Genomic DNA, 12,916 nt, shown 5'->3' with positions numbered 1-12,916 from the left:
CTGAGTCAGCACTCGCCGATAGTATCGTTCAGGAAGTTAAACTTGGCAGTACTGCGTTCAGAACTTGTAGACATAAACAGCGGACCTACGTATAGTTAGAAATATAGAAATTCAGACTTTAGCTTTTTCTGAACTTTTTGCCTGCTAGCCTCTTGCGATGGACAAGCTTCGTCGTGTGTTAAGCGGCCAAGAGGAAAATGAAGAGTTGGGTCTCACTGCACAGGTAGCTAGCTAGCTAACGTTACTGTATGATAGTGTACACTTGCTAATGCTAATGCTAACATGTAAATGGATAAAATGTACTTTAAGAAGTACAACTGGGATACTTTCATTTCCTGGCGGTGACTCGACGTTACTGTTCATAAACTTGTGATTAATCTCATTAATGTGTTTTTATTTTCTCACAGTTTCGGCGGTTAGCAGCTGTTGGTCAACATGTCAGTTAACGTTAGCCATTGACGTTAGCAAAACAGTTAGACTGTCATGTTTCTGTTCGCTCTGTTTTATTCCCGTTTAAAGCTGCCAGTCGTGTTCTTTTGCCAGCATTCAATAAACTGTATTTGCTTGTTTATTTACACTTTTTACACGCGTTCGCGATGAGGAGGAAACGAGGTAAGATGCTGACTTAAACCCTGTGTTTCTATATTACGTGGTTGTACCTTTAAATCTGTTGCAAAGTTAAAGTTTCGCTCTGGCACACCAGACTCTCCCGTGGTTGTATACCTGCATTTCTACTGCAGATTCCTCTTTGCATTGTGGTTGTATTGGTTCTTATGCCTAAGTTCTGTGTCTTTAACTTAAACCTGTGCTGTGTGTTTGTGTTGTAAGATAAAACTGTCGCTGGGTGTTATTTGCATGGCTCCAGCCTGTGACTCTGTCAGGTCATTAAGACTGCCTTGTGACATCCTCCCATTGTTCTCACCAGGTCCTTGATGCCACCTCTCTCAGCTACAGCACCAGGGTGAAATGGTTCATCATATGCTTTGCTGGAGGCATCCTGTGTTCAATTCTCGTGAGTTTCTCTGCCTTTTGTGTCGAACAGGCAGCTTTTATGTTCTGTCTGACTTGAGGAATGCAGAGAAGGCAGAGTGTACACAACACTGTTAATAGTGCTGCAGTTAGCTTTTCTTGAGTTGTTTGGTTTATAAAACTCTCACATTGTTGACATGGGTCAGCAGCAATGCCTCAAAAACAAATCCCCATTTTTTCCTGCACTTGCAGAAGAAAGTGACACATACTTAATTAACAGATAAAGTCACTTGTGTCAGGAAAAAGAGCTGAAAGCTTCAGTTTGTAGTGTGTCGTTTACAGTTCTAATAACAGGAAGTCTTGTAACAGGCAGCACACAGGCCACTGCACAGTGATGATTCACCCTGACAAAGAAGTGCAGGCCTGGGTGGTTAACACTCACAGAGATCTCTGTGCATCTGTCAACACACACTTCATCTTTGTCCTGCATTCATACTTTTAAAACTCATTTACCATTCATCTCTAACGCATAGGGGTCCCAACACTTCTTTTCCGTAGAAATAAGTAATGTTCAGAGTCTGCTCCTTTTATGAGATACAGCTCTTACCGTCGGCTTATTTTGGTTGTCCTTACAGCCCCCAATAAATAACAGTGCATCAATGAAATGTTATTTGCTGCCTCATCTTTATTGCTTTAAGCTGCAACAGCTTCATTCATAAGTGTGTTGTCTTCATGTCGGCCCCCCACAAACATGGTGAAGAGCATACTGTGTTGACACTCAGACTGTGTCACTAGTCTTTCTCACTGAAGGTGATCCACGTTGTGAACGTATACATAGATTGTAATAGCATGAGACAGTGATTCTTATATAAGCTGTCTTGTTTAGGCACCAGGGGGAGCCCATTATGTTTCAGTGAAACTACAGGACGGTCCACAGAATTCCTTGTTTTCCTTGGGGTTTTTTTTCCCCATGAAAGAAATAACATTACATGTCAGCCTTCAATCCTATTACAATCCAGGATTCATTTAGCTACTCGCTAAAATGATTATTTTGTCTTTTACACCTAAATTAAAGCATTGTGACGCTATTCTGTGTACCTGACAGAGACTGTGTTGCTGTCCTAACAGGGTTCAGCACTGCTCTTCCTTCCAAACGGAATCAAGCTTTTTGCCGTCTTCTACACACTTGGGAATGTCGCTGCTCTCGCCAGGTGAGACTCTTCTGTTCGTAACGATTTGGCAGATCAGAGAGTATCTAGTATGGCACAGTGCCAGGAATACAACAAATGATGAAACGTCAGGCTCATACACTCTGTAATAACTTTGCCTGGATGGTTGCCACACACTCAGCCTTGGCACAGGTACGTATTTCTCTAAGGTTTGCCTCTAAGCTTGATAATAAACAGTGGTGACTACTGGTTCTGTTCCAGACTACTGGATTATAGCGAAAAGGACAATTTCCATTATTTAAACAAATTAGCATTAGTATATTTAGATGTATTTACTGTTTCTGCAGTTTGAATGAACAGGAAACTGCCTTTACAATCACAGTGTACTTAGTAAAGCTAAACACAAAGTGTGCTTCATGAAAAGAAACCTGCAGTTTAAGCCTTGGGCAGCAGAGATGGTTAATCACTGCATGCATTAAAAAAATTGGTTAGGCAGGTTTGCCTGTGAGTAGGGATTACACAATTTGACGCATAAGAGCAAACACTCTGATTGCAGTAGAGTCAATATTGCACCTATTTATCTTAATTTAATTGTGATTATTTTGCAATTGATTCTGCAGCCCTGCTGCTTTATAGAATATTGTGTAAACGTGGGAAAGATATGGTTAAGGATAAAGAGGCAATGGTCAGTGCAAGGAGAACATCTGCTGTTTGTCTCTTGCTCAGAGTAGACTCGACATTAATCATATCACTATTTGCCAGCCTGTTTTCTGTGGGAGAGTATTGAGTAAATATGCCTCCTCTGTATAGAAGTATACGAGATCAATTCCTTCCCAGTGACATGTTGCCATATGTACAATCTGTCATTACAGTACCGCTCACACTGGTAATATACACAAATTCATGTTATAGTTCTGAATATCTTTATGTAACAGTTAAGTAAGATTAGATTTTTATCTTCACTGGACATCAGCAGCCTACTGGACTTTACATATTATGGATTATTTAATCTCGATAATCCCCGGTCTTAATATACTCATGATGCCTTTGACTTCTTTGACAGACAGTGAACCATTGATGAGGGGTGTCTTTTTTTTCTTCAGACAGGGCAGTCTCTGTTTCAGGTATCATATATCAAGAAGGTTTAGATGCGTCAAGAAACTGGGTCATCTTCTGCTTTCATAGCCCAGGTTACCGATCCAAACCAAGAGTGTCATATTCTAGGGATCTTAAACCAGTTTTCATTTTTTATATGCCTTTGACTCCAAGAGGATTACACACAGGCCATTGGTTGATTCATTTCACCCACTATAGTGGAAGGTTATGTCAAAATAAATTACAGTCATCGACAATCATGATAAATTTCCTTTGGCATGTATTTGTATCACAGCAGGCTTGTCTTGGGTGTCTTTTCTTGTCGTTTTTGTGTTGTAACCAGAATGAGAATCTATCTTTAAATCAAACTTTAGCTGACGACTTTCACTTTTTAATCAAAGTAACATTTCTAGACAGATTCTCTAGACATTAATTAATACAGCGTTAGTAGCCCATCGGTAATAGCATTAACACTGCTGTCATCCTTCTTGCTAATCAGCGGTAGCAGTGCGTGCGTGGACATCATGAGACATTAGTGTGTCTGTCATTTTGAGCAGCTGATAAAAAGCATCCGTCCATCTCAGCAGACCAGTAGAACAAGCCTGCGTCAACACACTCTACTCTCGTGTCTCATCTAACAGATGTGACGCTACACAGACTCCCTCTACCCACTCAGCTCCTCCGAGCCCAGAGCTGCGTGCCTCGTCAGCGGGGAAAGCCTTTGTCTTGTTACATTTACTGACGTCACGCATGCATCATGTAGGAGGTTTTGAATGTGTCATCATAGTGTTGGGCATGAAATATTTACCTGCTATTAATTGCAGCATGTAGTGTTGTTAATTGTGGTCACATAATTGTGGCAACACTCAGAGGAGATTTGTTTGTGTGTAGATTTCAAGACTCGTCTGAAATCCACTGAGACTGTAAAGTTTAGATTTTGAATATTCATTTTAGATCCAAAGTATTGCATATACTACTACTGTGTCATAGCCACTCAGATGACATTTTTACAGCTCATCATTTTCAAAAGTGTTACTAAAAAAAAACCTAAAAAAAAACTATTTTTAGTACATGGTCGAACATTGGTAATTAGCATTAGCACAGCGTCCACTGTGCTAAATAAAAGAAGCTGAATGGCCTTGGCTGCACTTCTGGACAGAGCAATGAAAATACACCACAGTAATGAATGCTTATGGTTTAACAATTTAAACAACAGGTCGATGTACCTTTTTACTGATGTGTAACTTATCTGTTTCTTTTTGGTTCTTTTAAAGCACCTGCTTCCTCATGGGACCTCTGAAACAGCTGAAGCGCATGTTTGAACCAACAAGACTGATAGCCACCATTGTGATGCTGGTAAATATTGGGTTTTACTCTTATTTTGGACCTTATATTGAGCCAGATGCTTCACTGGATATATAATACATGTTTTATCACTTACATTGTATCGGCGTTCATCAACTCTCAAGGGTGTATAAGGTGTGTAGCTCTCTGACTTTGGATTAGAAGGCCATGTTCAATTAAAGGTCCAGTCTTCCTCACCTTGTTATGTTAAAGGATTGCAGATAAAGTCACTTATCTTAACACATTTCAGCTGTTTTCTGTTGGAAGATTGAGTGCCTTTTTTTTTTGGATAGAATATAATAATTCCTATGAAGAACTAAAAAAAGGCATACAAGTAGAAAACCATTCCTTTCTTCTTCCACCAGCTCTGCCTCATCTTAACGCTGTGTGCAGTGTTTTGGGTAAGTAGATTATACCTAATTTTAAGGCCACAAATGCCTTTATTTTATTGTATTTATTTAGTTAAGCCTGTCAGAATAACCACTTTGTGTTTTATTTTACAGTGGCATAAAAAAGGGCTGGCTATCATCTTCTGTATTCTGCAGTTTTTGGCAATGACATGGTAAGTGTGAGCTGACAGTCTGAGCCGTCTCTCCACTGTAGTATGGTATGCGGTTTGTGGTATCGTAGTACTCATTTACTCATCAGTCAGACCCACTCGGATGGAGCCGTCTGTCCCGAACTTTGCTCCAGCTGCTTCGGCTTGCATTAAATGACCGTGGGTTGAGTTAATCACAGTGCTGATGCTTTAAGCTGATTTACTGCTGTTGGCACGTGCCCAGTTGAATCTAGAAATGGTTAATGCATGTTTATGCATGCACTTGTTCTAATACTTTATACACTTTATTGATGCTGCTGTATATTGGAATTTCCCCTCGTGGGACTAATAAAGGAATATTGAATTGAATTAAACTTGCACCACCATTGTCACACTGCACATTCAACCACACCAGGATGATTAAAGCCTTGTTAACTATTAAGAGTAAATGTCATACCAAACAAGGGTCACATAATGATCAGAAGATGCACATATGATGCAGTAAGTAAACTTTGATCAGATTGGCTTGCCCTAGTTTCCCCGAGCAGTCTGCTTGTTGAGCCAGTCATGTTATAAGAAGACTGGCAGGAAGGTTGCCAGACATCATTATAGTTCAGTGTATTTTTGGCCTGTAGAGGATGAGGTGGTGCCAGGATCAGTGTGGAACTACTTAGTGACACAGAGACAGACAGGTATTTCCACCTGTGTTGTTTACACACAAGACTGAGTCTCTTCCAGCTGTCTTATGGGTCATGACTGCAGGTAAAGTCACCTGTGAATGATCCAGTGAGAATACATGGCACCCCTGCTTCCTTGGCTAGTTTGATAAGTTGTTTTAAATGATGTGAAATAAAGAACGAAACAAATTTAATGTCTTCCACTGAGTGTATATAAGGTATGGAATCAATTAGACTAATTCACAGGATTTTATTGCTGTATCCAAAGGGTTTTTTTGTCAGTTCAGCTGCCTCACTAGACTTATGTCTCCACTCATAATTTCCTTTTTCTGTTTAGTGTGAAAGCTTTAGTCAACTGTGAAGAAATATTCTAAGCACTGATTGCATTTTTCTGCTTCTCAAACATCTGAGGCTGTGCTGCTTTTCTCAGTTGTGTAACATTGTAAGTGGAATATATTTGGGTTTCAGATTCTTCATCACCTTCTGGCTTTGGGAAATGGATGGATATTTAGTAGTAACAATGAATTGATTCAATGTAAAACCATTAGACTGTGTCGCAGCCCTAGTTATTTTAAATTCGGTCTTAAACACGTCTTTCTGAATCCTTCAGGTAACTGACTAGCTGACAGTGGTAATTGCCCCTATAATAATAAGGTCAGCAGGGTTGAGGTCCAATACAGCAGTGAATAATAAAACTGTGAGTGATGTGTATGGGCATGTCAGCACTTGTATGTTCATTAATTTGAACATATTTGCACAGCAGTAACAAAAGCCTGTCAGAGTGCTTGGAAACGCAAACCCCCATCAACCCAGGAGGAAGGGAACGGACAGTATCAGTGCACCGCTGAGCAGGGCTGCGTCAGTGTCCTCACTACATTTTTGCACCCACATGTAGTACATTCACTTCCGCTCTGCCTGCGTTCTCAGAGGCATCTCCGTGGCAACCACGAGTCACGCATCGCGAGCTCATTCTCGACAGACTGGGGGGGCATAGTGCATGCCCACGCAGGCACTCAGACGTCTGTGTGAAGGTGGTTCTGTAACAAGACTTCGCCACTGACCCACACACACACAGAAAAGTGGGCAAAGTCCAGTCCTCGGGCTGACTTCAGTGAGGTGACCATATGATACTGAAGCACTGCACATGGACTCTGACTCACTGTAGAGTATAGCAGCCAGTGGGAAGTTTAATAGCAAAACAGCTCTGATAGCTTTTACTTAACTTACTCTCTTAGGGTGTGTCTTTAGTTAAGGCATTCAGGACATTCCCTTGAAAAATGAGGACAGTACAAGGGTTTCCTGCTCACTGGGGGTCAACTAAGATGTGGTCCTGCACAGGCTGGAGTTAATCATTCAGCTGCTGTAGCAGATTCCTTACATATTTTAAATATATTAGGTGTTTGATCAGGGACTTTTTTTTAATTTGCTAAACTTCAGCTGTAATCACTACCAGCACAAAGTATCATGTTTTGGTTGTACTTGGTGTTTGGCTACCAATCTGTCCAGAGTCAATCGTGCAAAGATTCACAGTCATGTTTGATTAATCCCCTTTCTGAGCGACATCAGACACTCTTCAGTCCAATGATTACTCCTTGATGGAGCATCTGAACACATATTTTACATTTTGGTGTGCTGCTCATCAGAAAGCCGTTATTATGCTGTTAGTAAGTACTGAATGTGTTTCACGACCTGTGTTTCTTGTGGTGTTTTTTATTTTTTTTAATCTCTTTGGCATCACATCATTACAAACCCATATGTGCAGACAGGGCTCATTAAAGCACACTGTATCTTCAGTTTTAGTAAAGATCTCTCGTCATCCTGAGTGTTTTGTTTGTTTTTCTGTTTCAGGTATAGCATCTCTTACATTCCATTTGCCAGGTAAGACACAATGCTTATACGATTTACAGTTTGTCTGCATTGACCTTAAATTGTGCATCTGAATTATTGTTCTATTCATTTGCATGCTTACTAAATTTTGTCTATCTGTCAGAGCACACCTGAGAAACCAGGTGCAGTCAAAGGAAATTAAATACATTTTCAGCTACTATTTATATCTCAATAGCGCCCGTCTACAAATGATACTGTACTACAAAACAACAAACCATAGGGAATACTACGAGTGACCCTTCAATGAAAACATGTTTTTATTTACCCCAAACTACTGTTTGCCTCCACCATATGGCTGTAATCCCCCCCACGACTAGTGCAGTGTCAAACAAATGGCAGCTTGTTGTTTCACACTCCTCTGTGCTTTCCCCCGTGACGTTATTTGCGTTAGCCTATCCATGATATCTAAATGAAATCATTTCTTGTGGAATAATGCTCCTTTAGCCAGATTTACCAAAATATTTCTCCCCTGATGTAGCTTGTGATGAGCTTATGTTAAGCTCTTTAGCGTTCAAGCCCAGTGTAGAATTATGATGAGATCTAGACTGTGCTCCGTAAAAGACGAAGATAAAAATCTCATAGTCACATAATGGTCTTTCTCACAGGTTACTTGCTTTGTCTTCTTTGTAAATACAGTAATGCATATATTAATATAGCGCCTAATAGCCTTGAATCATAGTACGGAATATTTTAAATATATATTCTAAAGCTTTTAATAAGACAATGAGACAAATCAACAAAAAGAGTCAACAGGTGAAATCAGACGTGCCAGAAAACAGATTGAAAAAATAAAGAAATGCAAGTAAAATAGAATAAATGAATAGTAAAGGGCTGTAAACGCTGTCTGGATGACAACAAGTGGCCCTGAGTGCTGAAGAATGTGATGCACTGGATCTTAAACATGGCCCATGATAAGTTAGCTCTGTGAGTTTCTCATCCTCCAGGTGGGCAAGAAATGGGTTCCAGGGTGTTTTTCTTCTAAATGAGTCTTTTGGCGACAGTCAACCCCACAGTACAGACTTTTAAATGAAGGAAAACTGCTCCGGTAAAACTCAAATGTTCGCTTCTCAAATTGGTCCATATGGTGCATCACCTCAATGCTTTCCTAAGCCGAGCATGAAGTGTGATGTTGTTTTGTCAGTCCAGCTGTAAACAGGGTTATGTCTCATTTGGTGAGGTCTAGAGCCCCCATACAGCCCCCGCAGTAAGTGCCTTGTGTATTTGGGCGACCCTATAATCCATCCTGACAGCTGAGAGACGTCCCGTAGCCACCCTGACTTTCCCCTCCCCCAACCCAAATGCTGACAACAATGCAAAGCTGAGACAAAGACCTTTTCCCGTGCCTCCCCTCCAAAAAACAAATTCCTATAGAGAAATGCAAATCTGACAGCTAGTTTTTGGGCTCTTAAAGTCCTGGTGATTACATATTTACTTGTGACTCCTTTTGTCATTTGATATTTTTTGTCAAAACATCATTGTCCCCTCTTACTTTAATCCATTTTTCATTTAATTTCGATTTGATCATTTAGCCCTCTATTGTCACGGAGCGGCAGCATATTTTGATCACAGACCTCTCTTCCTCCGAGTGACACATTAAAACGCATTAGACTGCAGTCTCTTCCTATTCCTGTCTGTGGTCAAACAAACCGTGATACCCGGCCAGCCACAACACCACATGGCCACTGGACTTGATCCTTTAATGTATTTTACCTTGTTGCCTATTATAACCTCTCACGCCAGCAGACCAGGGTGCTAAAACCTGCTGCATGTGCACTTCCCACAGTGCTTTGGGGCTACTGTTGCTCTAATATTTAATCAGAAATGGAGGGAAGTGTCTGAGACTGATCATTTTTTCATGAGGGCTTTAGAGAAGCAAAAATAGCATCAAGCCTCAAGTGAATATTAAAAACAAGCCCCCGGCTGTATGGGAGGTAGAGTGTGAGGATTCGGAGCGTTTTCTGTTGATGCATCAGAGGGACGACCACAGCGTTTGTAGGAGCAAGTCTCCTGTCTGCCCACCGACCTCCCCTCCCCCTCTCAGACTGCTCATTATACCCCCTTCTCCTTTTAACCTTGACGCCTTTCACACCTCCTCCACCAAAATTCGACTGTGGCTGCAGGCGAAGTCTGCATAGCAACACACCGACAGCAAGAGGAAGCGGCGTGAGGGGAAAAAGGAGCGATCTGTGGTAACCATGGTGATCGCTCGTATTGCATCATCCCTCAACACAGGGCACCTGGAGAAAGGGAGCCCCCATCACTCTGAACGTGTGGTGCTTCCCCGCCAAAACACACTCATTTATTCATGACGAGCCCCACCCAAATCATCGTAACAAAGGATGGAAGTGCTTTTTTTTAAGTCGCTTTTAATTTTGTACACATGACAGAGTTTTGCCTTGACTGCCTTTATTTTCTTCCTGGATGATTTTAAATCAATGCTTTCTTTCCTTTATCTCACTGTTGGTGGTGCGGGCTTACACCTTTTCACTTCTTGTTTTTTTTTCTCTACAGGGATGCTGTGATGAAATGCTTCACAACCTGTCTCAGTTAGGACTCCTTACTCCACAATTTCATTTGAAGACTGGTCCTAAAATGCAAAGTGGCTATGTAAAATATACATCTGTGTTGTTTGTACACTTTATCTCCAGATTTTTACGATGGCTTTTTCATACTGTGAATCCTGGCTTTTTAAGTTTAGCTGAAGGTCTCTAACTATAATCAGACTATAACACTTTTCTTTTGCTTTTGATGTGAGAGACACGAGTGCCTCTAATGCATAATATATTTAAAGATATTCTTATATTTTCAGAGGATTTTATACCATTTAAATGCAGGGAAATGATTTTGACTTTGCTATACATTGTTATTTACAACACAAGTGCCTTTACATTATTGACCAACCTACATATTTACACCTTAAACTGCGTGAGATTCCATTTTCTTCTGGATTTTTAAATGTTGTTCTGACTTCTTACATACAAGCATTGTTAAAACACACCGCCTGTCTGCTTTCTGTCTGTGTATGAGGCACTGATGTATAAAGAGGCTCTCAGATATGCTTCCATGTTTATTTATGATTATTTCCCCTTAGGAAATTGAGGCACTGCTTCACTGATGATGCACTGGGATACATGATATCCACAGCTCTTATGAGGTTTTTCCAGCTAAAGAGATTAAAAAAAAAGCATCTCCTGTCTAGTCTGTTAGTCCTCAACGTGCATTTGAACACACCTGCCCCCCCCCGCCCCCCCACAGCTCATCAAATTACATTAAAATAGCTTCTCTGTGTTAGATTTGATTTCCTGCCAGATGCAACAATGACCCAGTTAATTACGCCTTTCTGAGCATTGTAGTTTTGACGTGACCTAATAACCCAGCATAGCTTGCATCAGGGTCCCTATATTGCTCTGGCATGATGGCATAGCCTTTGAGGATGCGGTTGTCATGACAACCTCCTCTGTAAGATGCCTAACCTCAGCCATCCCCCCATCTGTGGTGCAGATGTTCACATTATCCTGATGAAGAGGTGTTTTTTTTCCTCTTCCTCTTTGTGGAGGACCTTGGAGTGGTAGCCAGTCATGGATCTCTCCCAAGATTTTGTATTAAATGAAATAATGTTTTTAAGCTATTATATCTAAATGCGGCATCAATGGACATGTATAGAAAGTCCCAGTGCACCCTGTTTGCTATGTATGAGCTGCAGGATTGGCTGAACGTTTAACAAGTATGCCTCCAGGTTTTCTTTCTGCTTGATGCTACTAAATAACGGCACTTCCTGTTTTGCAGCCACCACATAGTTTCATTAGACGCTTGTATAATGTGGTGGTGGATTAGCATGGACCAAATCTCCCCGCAGTACTACTTGTTCAACTAACTTGGCAGAGGCCCAGCAAATCCTTGAGCAATTAATCTTCAGGACTAAATAATTCTGTTGAATGAGGAGAGCGTGGCTGTTTTTGTGATCAGTTGTCTTTGCCCGCCATTTTTGGATTACGGAGAAGTTTGAGGATGAAGCACTGAACCCAGCAATCTGTCAGTCCTCCCAACTGTTTCCTCTTCATTACATCTAATCCATTGTTATGTCAGAGAGGAGAGGGGATCCCACGCCACAACAAGCACTGAAATTAAACAAGTCTGTGCGTCCTCCTCCTCAGCTTAACGATTCAGCTCATCCTCTGAAAATGAGTAAATAACTTGGCCTGTGTTGTCGTGGGTAATTTAATTGCCTGTTTTGTGATTGGATGGGTGAGTAAGTGGACTGTTGGCCTCAAGTGTGGTTTTTTTGTTTGTTTTTTTTTGCTTTTGTTACAGGATTTCATTAAATTATTCAGCTACAGAAACAGCTTTAGTGTACAGAAATCTAAACACAGAATGTCTTGGGCCTCATGTAACACATTCATCATTTCCTGTTATAAAGCAAGTAATGTATACACCATGATGTAAATTATCTCTAAAAGGGTCATTTACTTAAATTCCATGTCTTGTAGAATTCATCACCAGAGCAACTGACTAATAATCTGTTGAATGACTCGATGGCGAATTGATTTCACAGGCAATATCAAATAAACCACAGATTTGCAAGCAAGTATCGATTTCCTCTTACACTCTACACCGAAGGAAACAAAATCACATTGAATTAATTGTGGAACTGTCTGGCTGAAAGTGCAGATAACAGCAGAAAGGAAGAGAAATCAATACTGTAGACTATTTGTGTATCCCCCCCAGATGTCTTTCATAGGCCTACATGGCTGAAAGAACAACAATGGGCCATGTACGTACATCAGTTAATTGACATTTGAGACTATATTGACTGACTGAAAGGGTAAAATCACACTGCGTTGTGACAGTGACATGTTTCATCGGGTCAAGGACAGACTGGGTTATCTTTAAGCACCAAGGACCAAACCATAGTTTTATAACCATATCCACTGTGCTCGGACTAATGTGACTTTCAGGTGTACATTAAGTGTGTTTTTCAGCTTGTTCTGGTCCAAATATGTTTACAGGCTGTTTAATCAAGTCACTCACCCTATTAAAAGACAAGTGTTTAAGTGCTTTCTTTACCATGTGTTTAAATTTTAAGTACATATTTGTTTTAAAAAAAAGTGTGTAGACTAAGATGCTGAGTTTGTTGTGCTTCATTTCAAATGAATTTTTCCCTTGAAAGTTACATTTGAATTCTTTGTAATTGGCCAAAGATGAGTCAGATTTAGGAAAAGCACACCTGTGTGGCCACT

The 12,916-nt window shown here is 40.6% G+C and overlaps 1 protein-coding gene across 1 annotated transcript; it reads left to right on the top strand.

The window, feature by feature from the left end:
• The first annotated feature begins 20 nt into the window (after nucleotides 1–20).
• On the top strand, nucleotides 21–12,262 carry sft2d1 (SFT2 domain containing 1). Its single transcript, XM_070978134.1, has 8 exons — nucleotides 21–223; nucleotides 926–1,012; nucleotides 2,098–2,180; nucleotides 4,508–4,589; nucleotides 4,943–4,978; nucleotides 5,081–5,139; nucleotides 7,641–7,670; nucleotides 10,191–12,262. Exons 1-8 carry the CDS (start codon nucleotides 158–160, stop codon nucleotides 10,228–10,230), a joined length of 483 nt encoding a protein of 160 aa, XP_070834235.1. The 5' UTR covers nucleotides 21–157; the 3' UTR covers nucleotides 10,231–12,262.
• The last annotated feature ends 654 nt before the right edge of the window (nucleotides 12,263–12,916 follow it).

The sequence above is a fragment of the Chaetodon trifascialis genome, chromosome 13, assembly GCF_039877785.1.
Source record: "Chaetodon trifascialis isolate fChaTrf1 chromosome 13, fChaTrf1.hap1, whole genome shotgun sequence".
NCBI lineage: Eukaryota > Metazoa > Chordata > Actinopteri > Chaetodontiformes > Chaetodontidae > Chaetodon > Chaetodon trifascialis.
The sequence above is the reverse complement of the archived record's forward strand: the minus strand, read 5'-3'. Positions and strand labels throughout refer to the sequence as shown.

Coding starts and splice junctions, on each gene's coding strand:
- sft2d1 (XM_070978134.1), top strand. CDS start 158: ATGGACAAGCTTCGTCGTGTGTTAAGCGGCCAAGAGGAAAATGAAGAG. Junction 224..925: donor AGTTGGGTCTCACTGCACAG/GTAGCTAGCTAG, acceptor TGTTCTCACCAG/GTCCTTGATGCCACCTCTCT. Junction 4,590..4,942: donor TAGCCACCATTGTGATGCTG/GTAAATATTGGG, acceptor TTCTTCCACCAG/CTCTGCCTCATCTTAACGCT.